General features: G+C 41.5%; 1 protein-coding gene across 1 annotated transcript in view; it reads left to right on the plus strand.

Moving 5' to 3' along the window:
- Window positions 1–1,706: 1,706 nt before the first annotated feature.
- Window positions 1,707–21,067, plus strand: part of CSMD1 (CUB and Sushi multiple domains 1) — a 1,182,441-nt gene continuing 1,163,080 nt past the window's right edge. Inside the window, exon 1 of the mRNA XM_062571121.1 lies at window positions 1,707–1,773. Coding sequence (XP_062427105.1) covers window positions 1,707–1,773 — 67 coding nt within the window. The remainder of the gene's footprint in view (window positions 1,774–21,067) is intronic.

Consider the following 21,067-nt stretch of genomic DNA (forward strand, 5'->3'; position numbering starts at 1 on the left):
CAGGAAAGGTAATGAAGATAAAGTGCGGCAAGGAAATGTTTGCCACGAGATGGCAGCAATGCCACGTCTTTCTCGGCACATTGCCTGGCCTTGGAATTTTTTGACTGAGAACCGCAACAACATTTATACATAAATACAAGCTTATTACAAAATCAGCCTACCTCGTTCAGTGCCCATTCACCACCTTCTTGCAACTTACAATGAGAAAACAGCTTTGCATATTTCACCAAGAAAGAAAACTCATCATAAATGAATAATTACAACCTTGAAACTACCTTTCTAGAGGTGTTCAGGCTTCTTTTTTTCTTCCTGTGAGCCTCTGTATTTTAATTACAGATAATGGAGTTAGGCTCAGGGTGCAGCACTGGTGGTGGTAATCTTTACAATTCTTACTGGATCAAAAGTCAAAATTGGGTGCTCCTTAGGCACCCCTATTTGCAGGTGGGTCTGGCCCAGAAACTGTTGTTGACAATGGGTATCACCTTGCAGAGCCATGGGAGCATGGGGGCCCATATCAAGCCAACACTAGGCCACCAGTGCCTTTCTCTTGGGCTTGGGGAACCAGCTCCACTTGTTTTCAGAGCAGTGTTGGGGAAGCCCTTACCGCATGCTGCTGTGTGCTGGAAAGGTCTGCTAATGGCAGAAATTCCTCTTGGCAACAGGGGCCACAAGGAATAGCAGCACAAAGACAGACCGGCGTTTCCCAAGGAGACTTTGGCTCCTCTGTTTCTCCTTAGGAAGATCAAGCTGGAAAGCATTGGCAAGGCACGTTTGAACCCTGAAAGCCTTCCTCTCTCCAAAGCAGGGATGGAAACGGCGCAGAGCTGCACCTAGAGCTAGGGATGCCCACCCTGGGATGTGCAACATCTGGGTGGAAGGACGCAGGTTGTGGCGAGAGCCCGGGACAGGGGCTGGGCTCAGCATGGTGCGGGATGCCCCCGAGAGGGGTGGCCTGGCGGGGGAGCCCCGGCCCCCGGGGGGGGGATGCGGGGGGCAGCCCGAGGCCCCGGGGGCTGGTGCGCGGGCCGGGCCGGGGACCGCGGCCGGGCTGCGCGAGGCGGCGGGGCGCGGAGCGGAGCGGGCGCGGAGCGGAGCGCGGCGTGCGCCGGCTGCGCAGCGCCCCTGCCCTTCCCCTCTCGCCGGGAAGTGATGGTTGAGTCCGCCGGCGGCGGTGGCTCGGGCGGCTGGCTGCCTGTCTGCTGCGCTCCGTGCGCCGCGCTCGCCGCGATCCCTCCCTCTCGCCTCCTCCTCCGCCTCCTCCTCCTCTTCCTCACACTCCCCGGATCCCTCTCCTGCCGCTGCCTCCTCTCCCTGCCCGGCTCTCCCCGCCCGGCGGCCGTGGATGCCTGCGGCGCCGGGCGTGCCTCGCCTCGCCTCGCCTCGCCTCCCCTCCCCTGGGCGGGCGGGCCGGCGGGCGGCGGGCCGGCGGCGCCGGGGCTCCGCGGGCGCTGCGCGGCGCAGCCCCGCCGCGCCGCGGGACTGATGCTATGAGAGGAGCGGAGCGAGCCGCGCGCGCAGTCCTGCAGGAGGCGTCGGGCGCTGCGCGGCGCTCGGGACCCGGACCGCTCCTCGCCGCCGCTCCTCGCCCCGTGGTGGTTATCTGGCGCTGCGCTTAGCCCCGCTGCCGCTCGGAGGACGCGGTCGCAGCCGAGAAGAGCCGCCGGGGGTTTGGTGTGAGTGTGTGTGTGTGTGGAATAACTGCAGACATGACTGCGTGGAGGAAATTCAAGTCTCTGCTGGTTTTCTGCGCGGGGCTCCTCACTGCAGCTCAGGGTAAGATTTGGGTTTCTCTCATTAGAGTCTGGACCGGATTCGTGCGGGCTGTGGTTATGGCACTGGTTTCCCCGCAGTTAGCCGCTGCCCCTCGGACGAACTCGCTCCGCTCCTGCGCAAGGAAATAGCCGGGTGCCCAAGCCCAGGCTGCCTTCCACCCGCCTCCCACCGCCTGCCGGGTCCCCACGCACGTCGGTGTTCCCCGCGGGCCCGCTTCCCAGCCAGGTAGCTGCCTCGGGGGAAACCAGCCCCCCGGAGTTGGGCAGCAACTGCTGCGATGCTCCGAGAGGAGCTGCGCGCATCCAGCCTCCTGGGCAGCGCGGGAGAGTTTGCGAACTGTTCCCTCCGGGCACGGGCAGGAGCGGGGCTCGCCGCCGCGCGAGGCACAGTCCCTGGGCTGGCAAGTTTGGCTCTCCCCTCCTGCCGCCTCTCCTGCGCTGCCCCTGCTCTGGGGGAGCGCGGAGCGGGTGGCCGCGAAGAGCCGCCCCCGCCTGCCTTCAGCCGGCTCCGCTCCCCGCAGGTCCCGCGGAGGCGGGGATGTGGGGCCGGAGCTGCCTTGCCGTGCCGGAGGGGAGAGGTCTCCCTCCCGCCTGGCGTACAGCGCGGAGCATCTCCCACCCCGGGCCGGGGTTCTCCTGAAAATCCAGGGGGGAGGGGAGAGAGGGGAAACGAAGGGGTGACGGTAGAGAATTGGGTTACACAACTTCACCGCTGGCCTCAGCCCCACCACTTGCCTCATCGCTGGAGACAACAACTTCCCCATTATTCTCTTCGCTTCTCATTAGCCGTGTGCTTTTTCATGCTGGGAGAGATGCGCGCGCGTGTGTAAGAGAGAGCAGGAGCGAGCGAGGGAGGCTGCTCGCAGCACAGCACCCGTCCCCGGTGCAGCCTGTTCCCTCTCCCACCTCGCTCCCCGTTGCTCCTGCCTTCCTCCGGGAGGACGGTCCCTCTCGCGGTCTGTGCAGTGTGAGGATCCCTTAACCCTTCCAAGGCTCTTCACATCCTTCCCACCGTCTCATTTTTGCCCTAGGGCTTTTTCGGCCCAGTGGGGGCAGATGGCTGGGGCGGAGGCAGCGGGACGAGCTGGCCCCGGCCCCGGCCCTGGCCCCGGCCCCGGGCGGCCGGGCGCGGAGCCTGGAGGCTGCGGGGAGTCCCCCCCACCCCGGGCGGGGGAGGTGGTGGGAGGCCGGTGTGGGCTGCCGAGAGCGGGCAAAAGCTGTGCCCAGTCCGGAGACGCGCCCGCGGCTCCCTAAACGTCGCTGCCACGGCGCCTCAGCCCAAATCCTAGCGCCTCAGCAACCCCGCTCCGCTGCCCCTGGTCCCGTTTCCCTCGTGGGGAGCGAGGAGCAGGGCAGGAGGAGAGGCCGGGTCTCCCGGGCTGGGGGCGGGCAGCTCCCGGAAAGGCGGCTGTGCTCGGCGGAGCGCGCAACGCCCGCCAGGCTCCGCCGTGCGTCCGCGCTGCCCAAACTTCCCGCGGCCCCGCTCCCTCGGAGCCCGCCCGCCCCCGCCGGGGCTCCGCGGCTGCTCCTCGGGGCTCGCAGGAGGCGCCGCCGCCGCGCGAAGCCGCGGGCCGGGCGCGGGGAGCCGCGGGCCGGGCGCGGAGCTGCGCCCGGCGCGGGACACGCTGCAGCCGCGGCCGCGCCGGCTCCCGGGGCGGACCGACGCCCGCGACTCATTTGTTAAATACACTGTAGCTGGTTCTGTCGCTTGACATTTAAGTGTTTTCTTTTCATGGCTGACAGCACATATGAAAAGCTGGAGGCTGGATCACGGTTATGCAGCGGAGATCCGACGTGTTTTGCTTACATACAAAGGCTTTGCCAGGAACATTTGGGCACTGCCTCTGATGCTGCTCTGCAGAATATAATTATACCTCGCTTAATGTGGAGCAGCAACACACCTACTTAAAGGCCACAAAGTGACTTAAAATTGAAGTCAAACAACAGGTAGATGAGGAACCAGTGGGGACATTTGACATAATTCTTTCCCATTTACCTTCCCAGGCAACTGAGCACAGGTATCTATATTTAGTCAAATGTAATCCTGAGGCTAAAATTACATCTATAGTTTAGAGAATGAAACAACTCCTTGCTTAGTAATGTGAAGAGCTGAGGCTTCCAGAAGCATGTAACGTTGTAATCAGTAGATTCCCAGAACTCTGTTTAACCTGCCCCTTGGTAGCTGAATGATCTGGTAGTCACTGTAGTAAGAATTCACGTGGTTTGGGGTTCGTTTTGGATTTTTATGAGGAGAACCCCCCCAAGCGCTGCATTTCTGGAGGTGCTGCTTCACAAGGGGTTTTCTGTTGTCTTTCAATAAATGAGGGGTGGGCTGTGTTCCACATCGATCCTCGTTATGAAATGAAGTGCAAATCTTCTGTTGCTGTTCAGTATGTGTCTATAACTTTCTAAAGGATGAAATGACCGTACGTCATTGTTCATTGTGATAGGCTTGAAGTGCAGCTCTGTAAATTCTTTAATTTTTTCTACTGATGCATCTGAGTATTTTGGAAAACATTGTGGAAGGGGAATTCCTTCCTGTCCATTATGTTTTAGATATAAAGAAAAAAAAAGTGTAGAGTCATTTAAAGGTGCCACTTCCTCAGAAACAAGCCCATAATAGCAATTATGTTTCACCAAGACAGGCAGCACAGTGTTCAGCACTACATGGGAAGGTGAGCTTGTTTATAGAGCCATTTGCTAATTCCAATAGGTTATACCCAGCAAAAACAAACATAAAAACAAACTAGAAGACTGTTGATTTACTTCAAATGCAAAACACGGCAGTACCATTTTTATAAATATCAAACTGCTAGGGAAGAAATGGTACATTAAAATTGAACTTAGAATAAATTCAAGATAGGAGACTACAGGAGATCTTTTTGGTGTGATCTAGAGGTTTATGGAGAAGCTATTTTCAATGTAGAAATATATATTCCTTAGTATTTTAAATTGTTGCATTACTTGTTTTCAAGATCATTTCCTGAACTCGTTCAGATAACCAGGTTTAACATCTTCATCACCACCTCATTGCTTCAAACAAAATAAGTAGACTTTATTTTGTATTACAACCTCAGAAGTACCATTCAAAATAATGAGAAATAGCAAAGGAAACACATTTCTGTTCTTAAATCAAATCCAGACAGTGAAAGGACTCCCATATCTGTAGCTTAGGATTTTGTTTTAAAAAAAATCATTTTTATGTACTTTCTGCTTACTGCTATTGCTTTGTCAAAATAATTGCTATGACTACATCACGTGAAGTTATCACTGTCTTGAAGGCCTACTCTTGTTGGTCTGACAGCATTTCTCTCTTTTAAAGTCATGTATTTTCTCCCTCTCCAAAGCAGTGTTTCTCAAACTGTGAAGCTGGTCTCTCTAGAGAGGCTCTATTCTCTTCCACAAAAGGCTAAAGTGATCCTAAGGAAAATGAGCTGAAAAGAAAAGGTTTAGGATTTTTTTTTTTTCTTAGGAACATCAGAGCTAGGTGTTGAATATTCAGCTGCAAAACCTGAGCATTCTGTGGATGAATTCCCTCCCACTCCACCCCGTTTCCCCTTGGTCTGGTGAGAAAATAGCCTTTGAAAGACAGAAAACAAACAAACCAGCTCTGTCCATGTAATTAAACTATAATATTTTAATATAGAAATATATTTCACTAAGATCTGTATCTTTCCCAATTGTGTGTTAGTTATGTATGTAATGTGTTTAACTGTATAGAAATAGGAAATAAGGACAATTTGAATGTAATATAGGAGAGAAAACGTATCAGCTCAGAAAAGATTCTCCAAACAATCATTCTATACCTTTGAACCCATTTCCATCACCCGCCGATACAGAGATACTGGTTTCAGTGAAGGTGAAGGACACTAGTGTCAGGAGCTGCTGATGAGCTACAAGAGTATACGCTCGGCACGGACACATGAACCTTGGGATGTACCAAAATCCATGAGGGCAGTTCAACACCTTCTGTGATCTGTATAGATAGAAAAAACTTCTAGATTGTTTTCTGTTCATTTTGTTGATCGACACTCCCACAGTTTTCTACATAGATATGCATGATTTAGATCAGTCATGGGATTTTTTTTTCTTGCAGACTGCTTTTTCTACAGAAACATAGAATCTAGCTCTTCATCTCATTATTAGTCATTATATAGGAGCATCGTTACATATGCATTGATATATGCGAGATTTTAAAAGTCATTTATGAGACTTTGGTCCCAATACTGTTTGCAATTGTTAAAACTTTGGTCCTATTGAGTTAGGAACAGTGTCTGCAACTGTGTAAATATTTGTGACAGAAACCAATATAGTCAGGATTTGCTATGCTCTCTAGACTAAAAGCCTTAGAGACCACTGATTTTAACTTTCCCAAAACATATCTTCTATACATTGTCACATTAAACTTTCTCTCACAACCTTTGCATGTAGAAATAACTGCTTACTACTATGAATGTATAAATCCTCCAATGAATTTAAAGATGAGATGTCATTTCATTTGACTCAAATCTATATTGAAGTGACATGTCTCTTTGACCATGATGACATTATTCTGCTAGTAAACAGCTTAAGTGTACACACAGATACTGCAGTACAGTGCTGGGTTCCCTGTAGCCAGCAGGGGGATGCAATGTCAAGAGGGGAACTGCTTGCTATACCATCAGCTGAAGTAGCAGCACTCGTGTTAGGCATGGTCTCTAATAAAACGAAAACACACAACTGAATTTAAATTGGGGTCACCAAATAAGAATCAGCCATCTAGTTTTCCATATAGTTGCAAAATTAGGAAGATTAAAGTGAGCTAAATTGGATGTTCTTCCACTTTCTGCAGCGAGCAAAGAATGAGAATCATATGGAGATTCTCCTAATGTGGGTATGAATCACTTTCTTTTACTTAGATGCTTTACTTTTCTACGTCAGCTGCAATATCCTTTAAGCCATTTTTATCAACCAGTAACTTTTGAGATAGGGACAAATGCTATCAATGCCTGAGGAAAGCTGTGAGCTCGTACTTTTTCCTCACACGTCTTTGTTCTAGCCGGATGAAAGGTTTCACTCAACTGCATGACATTTCTGTTGCATTTAAGAAAATCTACACTAGATTTGTTATAAACATTTCTCTAAGGAATAACTGCTTAAACAAATTACTTGGATCACTGCTAGTGTTATATTGACACACAAGGGCAACATTTATCAGTTGTCTGCATTTAGGAATTCAACGGTAAATGGAGAGACATGCATGCACAGAAAACTCTTACAAGAGTAATACTTACATCTTGTTGCTGATACCAAGTCTTTCTTGATTAGAGACAAACATTTTTTCTGCATTTGTTACTCATTTGAAAAAAATTGAATATGACAGCAGTTTCTTGCCATTTTTACCTGGAGGGCACATTCAGTTAAAAGGGTAGAGAAAGATTTAATCACTGTTATATCGCTGCTGATTAATCAGAATTCCTCTTGATTAGTCAGAATATCATCAATGATTTGCTTTTAGCAAAAGATATTAACAAAAAAATCACAATTTCTTGCAATTATAGTAATGCTCTAATATCCATTATAAAAATTAATTGCAGTTTGTTACAGCTTTATAATTATTAAATTTTTAATTTTAGCAATCCGTTAATGCGTATTCTGAAATAGTGATTCCACCTCTTTCTACCTAATTTCTGGAGACATCACTGTCAAATAAATAACCTCTTGTGAGGGACCTATTCTGCTGTGGTTGAAACTGAATACCTATTTGATTTTTAGCAGTAGCTGGAATCACCCGTTTTAAAAAGATTACTTCTCTGAGCAGGGGAGACAGAGTAGACATTGTGCCTGAATAGTGGAGTAAGACGTTCTTTAATAGGAATTTTCATGACTGAGAACATCTGACAGTGTTTACATCCATATAAGACTGAAAAAAGGAAAACTGGATGAATCTGAGCAATCCACCTTGGTAGTATTAGCATTTTAAATGCTATCTCCAGTATCTCCAGATAGAGTTTTATTTGATCTCTGCCTTGCCTCCTTTCCTGCTATTTTTTTTCCTGAAAGAAATTATGGAGGACAATATATAGAAAAACCTAGTCTCATTTTAGTCTTCAGATATTTTATGTGTTTCCTACAGTATCCCATGGATACTGAAGTACAGAATCATCTTCCGTATTCATGCCTCCGTTGTACAGTGGCATTCCAAAATAAATTTTTGCAGCACTGCAGCTCACACAGAGCCGAACATGACGAATAAAATTTTGCATGCAGTGTTTGTTTTGCAAACTGTTGCATAAAATATTGTCAGCTTTTTAAAATTACATTTTGCAGTACTTGTTTCATGCTTCATTCTCAGTTTCAAGTTCATGACATTTTAGTGCAGTTTTACCAAACATGAAGTTTTTCTTATTTCCAATCTGAAAGTTTTCCTTGCTTTTTATTATAGAAGGAGATGTTTCAATATCTATATATCAGTCTTTTTATTGAAATTATGTTACAGTTCTATTGTTTTTAGCAAACCTTTAACATTTGGCAGAGAGCAAATCTGAGACTAGAGACATCTTTCCCTCATCCTGTGAGTTGCAGATCAAATATGACCACGCATAATCTTTTATAAATCATTATTTTCCTCCTTTGACTTGTGTTGCTTGCCATATTGTGTCCGCACACAAAATATAAGAGATACAAATATTCAAACTTACGCTTTGCTTACACTGCTGCCAAAGCATCAGCAATACACAGTGCACTGGGAAAACAAAGTGCAGCCAGCAGTGGTCTGCTTTTGAATCTCAGGCTCAGAGGTGGACCAAGTACACCACAGACCATGACGTATTTTCCTCTTTTTATTCTTTCAGTCCAGCCATAGCTTGGGCTTAAGCATCTTCACCGTGCTTGCAACTCTTGCCATTGAAATGTGTGGTGGAGCTTGGCTCATTTTTGCCTACTGTGTCCAAAATGCATGGAAGACAGTTTAGGTTGTCTAAGTGCTTGGGCACTGTGCTGGAGCTAGAACCTGCCTTTTAGGAGGACACCAGCGCTTGGGCTGAACTTGTGGTGCTTACGAGTAATGCAGAGAGCAGCAAAGATCAGCTGCCCCTGAGGCTCGGGATCCACACCAGGCTGCCCGTGCTGGAGGGGCACATGACACAGCAGGAATTTTGCCAGGAAGCAGCTGAAGTCAGGAGCCAAGCTGCTAGTTGTTACAGAAATACACACGGAGTTCATGGAACCTGCCTTGCACTGTACTTTGGAGGAAGTATGCAGGTGACCGTGATAGTAAGAAAAAAAGGAAAGAAAGATCGAGGATTTTAATGGCAGCACTTAAGAAAGTGAACAGAAAATAGGATCATTTTGTCCCATTATTTTTCTCAGTATTTTTCCTGCCTATAGAGATTCTTGCACAACAGTGAAGTTTTTCCAAAGGCCTCATTTTGATAAAATAATAAAAAAGCAAAGTTACTTACTTTTAGTCTAATTTTACATGCTTCTGCTTGTGAGACAAATGGTCATGATAAATCACACTGTTCTCACTAAGGTCTGTGGGATATCAATACAGAATCTGACTGCTTCCAAGTGACTAAGTACACTATTTTAGCTCTGCCCCAGCAGCCAGATTCTGTATTGGTATCCTGCTGATGTTTCTTATAATACATGGATTGAGTCATACCAAGCTTTTTTGGGGGAAAGCTGTTTTGTAATTCACTTCTAGAACTCCAGTACAGTCAAGCAACCACTAATATCACAATCGGCGACCTTCTGCATTTGTAGACATCTCTCTTGAGAAATAAAATTGATTTTCTTTATCTTAGCATGTAAATATCCACAGCACACACCTTGACCCATTGTTTGCAGTGTCTCTAACACTGAGGAATGTAGTGCTAATAGATTTTATGAAATCAACAGTGGCAGCAGCGGTAGCATTTTGATCACGAGCTATACGCAGTCATTTCTATCTTGCTTTTCTATGAAAACTGTGTAGGGGAGACTGTATCAGGATATTTAATTAAGATAACTGTAAATGCCGTCATTTTCATATTTTTTCTGGGTACAGCATGTAGTTAATTTGAAACAAATCTGTCATTGTAGAGGAAAAAATATTGTGTAATGCTGAAAGAGTTATTTTCGACATAGACTCTGGTACTTGATTGTATATGTTTTGGGTCATATATATATATATATATATATATATATATGTCAAATTCTTTCCAGTTAGAACTTGATCCAAAGGCTGAGGAAGTCATAGAAAAAAGAAAAAATCTTATTAACCATAATGGATTTTGAATTTGGTCTTTAGTACGACTGAGTATCACACAGAAAACTTGCATTAGAACAAAGATACTAGAGCAAATCTTACGATAAAGACAATTCCAGCTTATAAGTATATAAGTAATAAGTAGCTTCCAGCTACTTATTATTATTAATATTAAATGTTACGCAAATAACGACAGAAACATCACTTACACTAGAGCTACATGGTGACTGAAATTTGTTGACCTATCTGAACTGTAGCTCACTCCACTGGCTTACAGCAGTTATGTAGTTTATTTGTTTCTGAGGAGAGATTAACCTTTAATTGCTTTCTTTAGTAACATTTAGTAAACAGACTGAAGGAATGGAGATGATCTATGCAAACAACAAAAGAAGAATTTCTTCAACTCATGTTGCCATGACAATTTAGGTTTTTTCTGTCAACTCTTGAGAAGCTCCAAAGTCATTTCTTTAAAGCAATGAATGAGGGAATTTTGGAAACTGATGTTGCTCTCTTTTTCAGCTTAGTATCATTTCACACAGAGAAGGGTCTGACCCAAATGATCTTAACACCTACAAACAGGAAATGTTGGAAAACGTTATGACAATATCGTGAAATCCCCTCTGTTCTCTGTTATTTTACACCAGCAGAGATCTGGCTTCAGGTGCATTCTTAAGTGTTCCAGATCACCTTTGTTAGCTATGTGATAATAATAAAGTCATAATAAAAACAATATCAGGTATCAGGATGGAGAGGCCAGCTTACAAATGTTATTTTGTTCTCCATGACAGTATTTTGTCTTGCAACTATTTTGAGGAAATTAAATTACAGAAGGATTATACAACAAAGAGACTAATCATTTTATTTCTTTTACAGTTGCAGTTATAAAATTAGTTCAATGATTGAGAAAGAGAAATCAAAAGGTTATTGTCCATATATTTAAATTATTATTTGAGATACTTCTCATACTAAATGTGCTATTACTAATCAAACTGAACTTCTTTGTTTCGATTTATTTAAAATAAAATGGATTGTTTTGAAAATGCATGAACTAGTCTACTAGTTTAATTTACTTCTTAATTTACTTCTCAATAAAGAAATTATTTGCTTAAAGATGTATTTTTAGGTTGCTGTTAGCAGTTGAGAGAGAAGGTAAAAAGAAAAGAAGATAAAGTAAAGCACTGTTTCCACTGTGAAAATAAGTTTCTCTTTATAGAAGACAAGAAAAGTAGTTCAGTAATAGTTTTCTTTTTAAAATGTTCCTGGCAGAACATGATGGCTACTGAGTTGGTGTAGTTTGTTTACCACCTTGTAATGGATTTGAGATGAGTCATATTGCATTAAAAGGAAAATTGAGAAGTTGTTTTGTCAAAGTGAATTCACTTTTCCTGCTTTTCATATATACCCAAATGATTAGTTCTCTTTAAACAGAGACATCTGATTGATTGTTTTAGTGTTGATTCTTGTTGTGTCCATAAGTCTGAGTTCCTTTTGCTAGAAACTGTAAATCCAAATCTGTAAATTCTGTATACCAGATAAGGTGATGTAGCTAGAGTCTCCTTTCAGTTAGTCTTATGCATCCTCTTTAAAATATTAGCTATTTTATTGTGAAGCTAGCTTGAACCACAGTAATTTCAAGCTCTAAAAGCACAATTGTTTTTTGCAAGCTTTTCTGTCCTCTTGCTTTCGGAGGGAGTGTTGGCTGAGTAAGGACTTCAGAATGAGGCCTCAAGATTTCGTATTGTAAAGAAATCTTTATTTCTGTCTTATTTCCTTACTGCCTTTGTAACTGCACTTTACTAGTAATGCAGCTCTGTGTATCCATGAGTAGTATTAAGGTAAAGTGGCACTTACTTAAATGAATATTTGATAAAGAAACAGACTTGTGGACGGAATCACTTATGATACATCAGGTCGTACCCACTCAGCAAGAAAAACAACTCTCTTTTTCTAAAATATCTGATGGAAGAAAAAATTAGTTTATTGAATAAAAGAACATGTATATACACAATTATAAAGCATTTGTCTAAGCTTATTCTATCTGCAAAACAAGTTTTAGTGTGAAGTTCAAGGAAGCTGGAAAGGGAGCAGAAAGTACTGTCTATTGACAAAGATCTAGATTGGTAGATATGTTTATTTTTACTTTCAGTAGTGACAGAAGTCTGCAGTTCCCACTGATTTAAGAGAAAACTGAAAATTTCAGCACTTCCGAACCTCCGGGAATTTGCACTACACTTGTGAATCATCATAATCTGAATACCATATAGTGCTGTAACAAAAACAGATATGCAACAATATACAGCATTAACTACTGTTATCTTCCAGACAGTATCTGAATTGAACAACGTTTCCAAATCTAAAATAGTTACAGTGTTTTTTTAGGATAGAGAAATTTCTCAAGGGAAGGGCTGGTTTGTTTTTCTTTAAAACTGTTGTACTTTAGTAATTCTGAGTGAAAAAAAAAATCTGGAATTGATGTTCCCAGCAACAAAATGCTTGTGATTACAAAACAAACATTAAAAGCAGCAGCAAATTAAATTTTGGAATGAAGCCAACTCAGAGACTATTGGCTATATTGGATAATAGAGGCTGTTGTCCTGGCCCAGAATTAAAAACAATCACTACCACCTCCATCATTTTCTCTGTGAGTATTTACCATTTTTACTGTTATCCCACACTGATAGATACCAGTTGCAGTTGGGATCTGTTTGTATTTCTAAGAAGCGGGCCATTTGTTGGGGGTGAGGCAGTACTTTGCAGCTCTGAAGAAAAACAAAGCTATCTCCACCAATTTAGCACTTTAAGATAGGCACCAAACTCCTTTTGAAATGACTGAGCATTTCTGTTCAGAGCATATTTGCAGGAGGGATAGATTTGTGCAAACATTTTGAACGTGTTTTGTCACATAGTACTCGTACACGCAGATACTGTTTTGTAAAGCAGAAGCATTTTGTGTGACTGTCTCAACAGCAGTTTGGTTCTCAGAGCTGCTCAGTGACACTGCCCTTGTCTAGGTAATACCCAAAAGGACAGGAGGACCAGGTGCCTGGGGTGGAGAGTGGGATATCAATTAAAAAAAGAACTACTCTTTGACACTGGAAAGATAATGTACTGCCCACTGTGGAAATAAAATAGGCTACTGTGGTGGCAGAGCCTGTGTCAGGTGAGTGATGGGCACTCAACACAGGGGATGGTACAGGCATCTGATGGGAACCATCCTTATATTTCACTGACACATACTTTGATAGTACAACTGAAGGAGATAAGCTATTTGGAAAAAAAGGAGTTACATGTGAATAAGTATGACAGCATGTAATGGGGATTTCAGTCAGACTTACTTTATTTATTTAAATCAGTCCTCACTCTTGTCATTTGCTCTCTTCTGCTCAGTTAATTTCTAGGATATTTTGTCTCTTACTATAGTTATCCTTTAAATGAGATTTAATTAAGCAGGGACATACATGTATAGTATGCTTTATTAATTTGTTTTATAGTAACTCCTAGAGTGTAAGGTCTTATCATACAGCATATATCAAATGAACGCAGAGGAAAAGAATTGGACAACATTACTACATTGTGAAAGGAAATTAAGTCCAGGCATGTAAAATGTTATTTCTACCATGACCAGAATTAAACAGCAACAAAAAAAAAAATGTTGTCTGATGCTTAGTCCTTACTAGCTTCCTGTTGCCTGGCATTTAAGGCTACATACCCCGGATTAGTTCATAGAATCATAGAATCACAGAATGGGTGAGGTTGGAAGGGACCTCTGGAGATCATCTAGTCCAACCTCCCTGCTCAGCAGGGTCACCTACAGCATGTTAGACAGGGTTGCATCCAGGCGGGCCTTGAAGATCTCCAGAGAAGGAGACTCCACAACCTCTCTGGGCAACCTGTGCCAGTGCTCTGTCACTCTCACAGTGAAGAAATTCCCCCTCACGGTCAGGCAGAACTGCGTCTGTCAATAATTAACCGAGATAGTTTCGGATCTCCATTACCAGTATTTGTATTACTGAATAGCACTGAATAATCACTTCCCCTCCTCATCTCCTGGAGCACAAGCATACTGGTACAGTCTTCCTGAGCAGAACTGGTAGCACAGCACAAAATCACAATGCCCGTCAGCAAGTACACTCAGTGGAAACCCTGGTGTCACCGCCACACAGGCCTGATGTGGACTGATATGTAATGCCTAGAGCCCTTATGGGCATGGTAGTTCAGTTGCTGAACTGACTGATACACAGGCTTTACACTGACACGCTGAAAATAATGACTTTTGTCTAGTAGAACTTGTAGAACTGGCACCGGCAGATTTGCAATATTGAATACTATTTCCCTTTCCATTTACTGTTTCTTTAAAATTTTATTTCTGCAAACCTTATCTTTCTTTTTGCATTCACACTGTAATTTCCTCCTCTGTTGAAGGGATGTAAGAAGCATACTTTGTTATGTTCCAAAGTGGCTGTTTAAGATTCCCATGGAAAAAAGCACATAGAGTCTAATCTGTGATGACTGGCCCACTGTGAGCAACCGATATGGAGAATGAACACAGGAGTTGGGCAGCTCTTAAGACTTGAAGAGCTAAGTCATAGACATAACCTGTGGCTAGATTTTGTGTAGTTCCCACAAATTTGATTAAATTTCAGTCTTCAAACATTTAAAAATGCAAAAAGTGTCACATCAAATCATACCAAAGTATCCTCTCTCTGACATTGACCATTACCAAATGCAGAGAAAAGATTGTAAGAAACCAGATATATAGAGAGCCTTATGTTTTTGCAGCCTCTGGCCAGTTTAGGGAAGCTTTAGCCGGAGGATGCATCTATGCTCAATAACCATCAAGAAATGTAACCTTCATATATCTGCTCTTGAGCCTATTCATAGTTTAGGCTACTTATAGACACTATTCTCTGATAATCTGTTTAGTAAGTTAATTCTTACTTCATGAAAAAGCACTGCCTTTTGCTATTTTTGAAGCTTCTCTTGCTCATTTCATTGATCAGTTCCCAACTCTTCAGAAGTACTTCATCCTGCAAAAAACTTTGCATTTGAGAGATAGGAAGGGATGACGGGAATCTCTAAATTACATATTTTTTCCATATACACCTAAAAATTCCATGTGGGTATTTATACTAATTAACTCAAAGTAATACTATTTTATGATTCCCAAATGCATTTCTCATAACTTTTAATAATGATGCTGTAGTCAATATTGTTGATACACTTAAAAGAATGATAACCTATATTTCATTATAAACAGTCATTTGGCTCTATCACACTGTCTCATTACCCGTCTCTTATTCTCATCAAAGCTATTTTGATTGTTTGCTTTCCTATAAGTAGTGTGGGCTGTACACTGTGACCATCTGAATGACAATGATATTAAAGATCTTGCTGTGAGAGGTTTCTGGAGGTACAGAAGACAAAATGCTTAAAGAATTGGGTCCTGCTAAAGACTGAATACAGCAAACTAGGTTCTTAGAGATCTCTGCTATTGATATTGGCTTCCGTGGAGTGTGTCACTAACTCACTGGTAATAAAACGTGCCCTGCACAAAAGCCCCAACTTGCGTGTGTGCTATAATTTGCCCTTCTGTGGTCAGCCAGCACAAGCCCATGTAGCTCTGGTCACAGATCATATCTTAAAGATTGTTTTTTTTTCCTGTGGAAAAAAAAAAGATCAAAAAGTCTGGTGAAAACTAGTGGGGGTTGTGTAAAATTTTAATGATGAGATCTGGTGAAGGAATCTGGCAAAGAGAATTGTTTATCTTGCTCTCTAAGACTTACTTCATATATTTACGCTGCTTCCAAATGGGCTTAAAGGCGGGCTGGTCCCCTTTATTCTCCCTCCTTCTCCTCTCGGGAATGTCAGAAGAAAAGCCTATCCATGCCATAAAAATAAAACAAAGCAATATAAATAAATAATTTAGAAAAACATATTTGACCATTATGGACAAACACTGATATCTTCAGATAGAAGAAACCAGAATCTCATTAATGTTAGCAAGGCTTCCATGACTTTCCCATGTTTCTTTCTAAGAGGCTCTATTTCATTTCCACAAAGGAGAGATTTCTAACTATTTTTGACAAAGTCTATTCAGAAAAGCAAGGCTACTACTATCCTGTCTGGAAAAAGTATTACTTAGCTTGAGAACTTTGCAAACAGGCTGCGAGAGGAGCATGTCCAAGCAAGATGTAATATAGCTGAGAAAATGCAATCTAAATTTACAGTGAGATGAGTGAATGGTTGAGTTTTCTGTGTTTGACTAGTTTCATAGAATCATAGAATCAGTAAGGTTGGAAGGGACCTCTGGAGATCATCTAGTCCAACCTCCCTGCTCAGCAGGGTCGCCTACAGCATATTAGACAGGGTTGCATCCAGGTGGGCCTTGAAGATCTCCAGAAAAGGAGACTCCACAACCTCTCTGGGCAACCTGTGCCAGGGCTCCGTCACTCTCACAGTGAAGAAATTCCCACTTACATTCAGGTGGAACTTCCGGTGCTTCAATTTCTGCCCATTGCCTCTTGTCCTGTCACACGGGACAACTGAAAAGAGTTTGGCCCCGTGCCCTTGACACAGAATTCATGGAATTCAGAATTTATTTTTCAATAAAGTTTTGTTTTCTGCTTGATTAGAACAGACCCAAATATTTATTAAAATGAGAAAATTGTCTGAACACTTAAAGATTACAATCAAGGAATGGATTAAATTTACAAATAAATACTATGTTTAATTAAAAAGTAACTATTCATTTTAGGTAGCAGAAGTGTAATGCTGGTTAGAGATGACATCAAATTAATTGTGCAATCCTGTGATTATATACAATAGAAAGCTAGATTATGTACTAAGCAAGCTTGCTTAGTACATAATCACAGAACTGCACAATTAATTTGATGTCATCTCAAACCAACATTACACTTCTGCTACCTAAAATTAATAATTAAAATTAAAAAATTAAAATTAATAATTAAAAATTACTCACCTGAATGTAAAAACCATGCCATTCTGAATATATCAACCTCTTTCACTGAAGGATTAAATGGCACATACAGTTAGTTTCTTGAATTAGTAGAACAGTATTTCTTCAGAGAAAATTATTTAAAGAGATTTTGTGAAAACTCAGCTAGGTTTTCACTTCATGTGAAAAAAATCTACATTCAGTTTCTTCTTCTCTGAGAAAGTTAAAGCCTGTGTCATGCTTGTCTCAAGAACGTCTTCTGACTGCCCTCACTTCTCGTCTATTGTTCTGTGAAGTACTCTTGATGAAGTTTCTTTAGAAGGTAAAAGATCTGGGTTCCAAACATGTTTTAAAGAAATTCAATATAAAACATTAAAAGAGGTGTTGGAACAGGAACTGGACCCCTAGTGGTGCTGTCTTACATGAAGATCATTACCCACTACACCACAGTCATACTCCTGTCTGGGTTTCCGTCTTGCTCAGTGAATATTTAATTGTTATATGAAAAGTAGAATTACAAATAGCCAACCAAGAATAATGTTGTGCGGTTTATTTGCCAGAAAGTACCTAAAAACTAAGTGCTGTAATACCTAATTTCAGGAAATAATCAATGACCTTTAGTATTAGGGCTGTAGTTATCATCACGTTTTGTCCTTCAAATAAAATCTACAAAGAAATCTGTCAGACAGGTGTGATATTATTGGGGGAATTGCTCCGCTTTTGTCCTGTAGCTCATATTTATTTAGGACTTGAGGCAAAAAGACTTTTTAATCTTGCACAAAGTTTGTAGCACCACTTAACTAACCAGGTATCTGTGACATCTCTGTTGACATCAGTGACACTGGCAAGATAAGAAAATTTAGGACTATGTATCATGCTCTTACCTGGATTTGCATATATTTGTTTTAAGACACCCAGTTACCATAGGAATGAATATAGTATAAATGCACATATGTGTACGTGTGTCTGAGAGAGAGACAGATAATTGCAGTCATTTGAATCTATTGTGGAGGTAGTTCCATAGTTACCTTTCACTGTTCTTCAAATTCTGTCCGTTCTTCTAATCGTGCTAACAATCCTGCTGTTTATGAATGTAGTTGTCATAGCAAGCTGCCGCCACGCAGTAAAATGTTGTGTCTGAAATACTTCGCCCCAGCCTACTGAAGTTCTGTTGCTTAAGTCCATGACCTTCAACTTCAACCAGAGATTTCTGGAATACTGGAGTGATGCACTGGCAGTGTATTGTGTTGCCTATCGGCTGCACCGTTACATGGATTTTCACCTCGAGGCATGAGGAGTCACAGTAGTTGAGACTGGAGGTCACAGATATATAAATTTGTCACTAAGTCCATTTCCCTCAGGATACACATTGTGTTTTGGCTCCCTGTAGATGAAGGAATGTATTTGGGCTGACTTTTGCTAGCTATCCCACTGGGCTAAGGATTATAGTGGTCCAGAAAGGTCCTCCCCACTTCTGTGAATGTAAAGTGAACAAAATATTTTTGATTTTACCACTCTCTATTGACAACAATAGCTTGTTCTATTTTACTGCATATGTAAAATAACATAAACCAAACAAACAAATAAAAAATGCCAGCATGAAGCAGGCACTTTTTGTGATTTTTGTATTCCTCATCAAAACCAGTTTTGACAACACATTTTAAAACAGCTAGTGAGGAACTCAAAGCGACTAAAAGGCTATTTACTGAGAATTTTAAAAGCAGATCTGTACTGGAAAGATTTCTGCAGATAGAAAAGAGCAAGGAAATCTTTCTTCAAAAAAAGATTAAAAACAATCCAAGAAACTATAGATTAGTGAATTTAACAAGCGTTGTGGGGAAATTAAGCTACCCTAAGGAAGTATGAAAGATCAGCTTGAAAATGAGTTTGATTAAGGATAACCAGCATAGATTCAGGCAGAGGAGGTCATGCTTAACTAACCTGCTGGAGTTCTTTGAAGATATTACTGCCACTGTAGATAAGGAAAATTCAATGGATATAGACTACTTGTGAGCTATTGACAACGTACCACCTCTGAGATTAATGGCTAAGGGAAATCATCATGAAGGCAAAGAAACCGCTTGATAAAAAAAGATAGTTTAAATGTAGGCCACAAAGAGAAAGACTGGACAAAGTATCGAAGAAGTCAATGCTAGAACTTCTGTTATTCATGATTATGTATAACTGAGTGTAAGTAGTGGGGTGAGAATTTGTAACTAGGCTTGTGGCTTATGCCAGAACTAAAAACAGCAAGCTGCTTAGAGCAATGTGATCGTATTCTAAAGGTGTTGCAGCATTTATATAACTTGTCTAGCAAAAAGAAGCAGAATTTGATTAGGAAAATACACAATAATTATTCTAAGAACATAAAACCAAATTAGGAAATATTCACTACATAAAACAATCATTCTATGTACAGAGCAAGAAAACAATTTGGGAATTATTGAGGAAATAAATTGAAGCCATCAACCCAGAGCAAAGCAGCATTTTAAAAGGTCAACAAGATGCAAAGATGTTTTAGAAGGTAGAAAACATAAGCAGCGAAACAGAGAATAATGTTAGTGTACATACTAAAATCATCCATAGGATATAGCCTGCAATATCACTTACAGTTGTTCAGAGAAAACATTATTTTTTGCAGGGGGGTAGAGGATTCACTGTAGGAAAACAAAGGACATCCCAACTAGCAAGAACTATCTCAGGTTGTTTTACAGTAAGCCAGAAAAACAGCACTTTCCTGGGCCAAGGTGCTTATAATAAAACAGCTTATGCAGACAAAGAAAAAAATATATAAAGGACACAGTAATTTATTCAAAGAAAGTCTGCTCCTGAACTGTGACCTAGGATTCATATGCTATGTCCCATGACAATACTTTATATAACAAGTTACATTATCCCTTTGATAAGGATAAGGGTTTTACTTAATATTAGGTAGAAAACCTAGGTGATTATCTTTACATATATATGTAATTATAATGGAAACTTAGAAATAGAAAGTTCTTCCACTGCATTTATTCAAGCCTTAACCTACTCATTGATTCCACAGACCTCCTCTTATGTCTAATAAGGATTATATTTAATTTGGAAGGAATTTCTGTATCAGTTCCTAAATAAGTGAATGAAAGAATAAGAAAAATATGTATCAATTTATAAAAGAATTAAAACATTATATATAAATAAGTTAAATAGGCATCTGTTTTGTGGCAGAAAAAATGAGATAAAATGAAATAAAATTTACTGCAATGGCTTTTTGCTGGTTAAGATAGGCTTCATTTTTTCTTGACTTTCTTATGCTGTGAGGTCTGCTGGAAAGAAAAATATTCTTAAAAGATCAGCATTTCCCTCTAGTTATGGAAAGTTTCTTTACTGTATGACTCAGAGCTTTGAAGTTCACATATTCAGTCTTTGCCTTATACACACATTCAGTCTTCTAGCTAAGGCTATATCCAAAAAGAGACTTTTCTGCTACAACACTGAAAGCTGTGGTGCCTAACTTCTAGATATCTGATCCCCAAAATGGAAACTAGAAGTCTGTGTGAAGCTTTATTTATTGTCTGGGAAAACCTAGGCATCTTGGAATAGCATCTTAAACAGGCACAGAGCAGGGTCTATAGACAGCAGGCAAAAAAGCAAAGGGAAGGTTGTATATACTAGACACACACATGCATATGTATGAAGAGTCTTTTCCCTCTTTCACTCTCTTCAGTGCAATACCTTTGTAATCACAGTGCTCTCATTGCTTGAGTGATTAAGAACTTACATGTCTTGTTACAGCCCTGTGCATGGTGAAGAGAATAGAAAGAAACTGCCTCTGGTAGCACTTTATTTATTTATTTAACCAGCCAAAATAGAGACAAACAATGTTAACAGCTCTTTATATTGATCAATATCTTTTAACACCTAAAAGCAGTCAATATGCCATATACAAAACTGCAGGAAAAATCTGGTCCGACATTGATCATTCCTTGCTCGGATGACCCATAGAGGCTTCTGCCCGGCGGTCACAGCAGAACGCCCACACTCTTAAACCTTCTTGTTATTCCTTATGTGGTCCAGTTTCATGGAAAACACTCCTGATCCTCCAGTCCAAACAAGTTTTATCTGGAGTTA

The sequence above is a fragment of the Rhea pennata genome, chromosome 3, assembly GCF_028389875.1.
Source record: "Rhea pennata isolate bPtePen1 chromosome 3, bPtePen1.pri, whole genome shotgun sequence".
In the NCBI taxonomy this organism is placed as follows: Eukaryota; Metazoa; Chordata; class Aves; order Rheiformes; family Rheidae; genus Rhea; species Rhea pennata.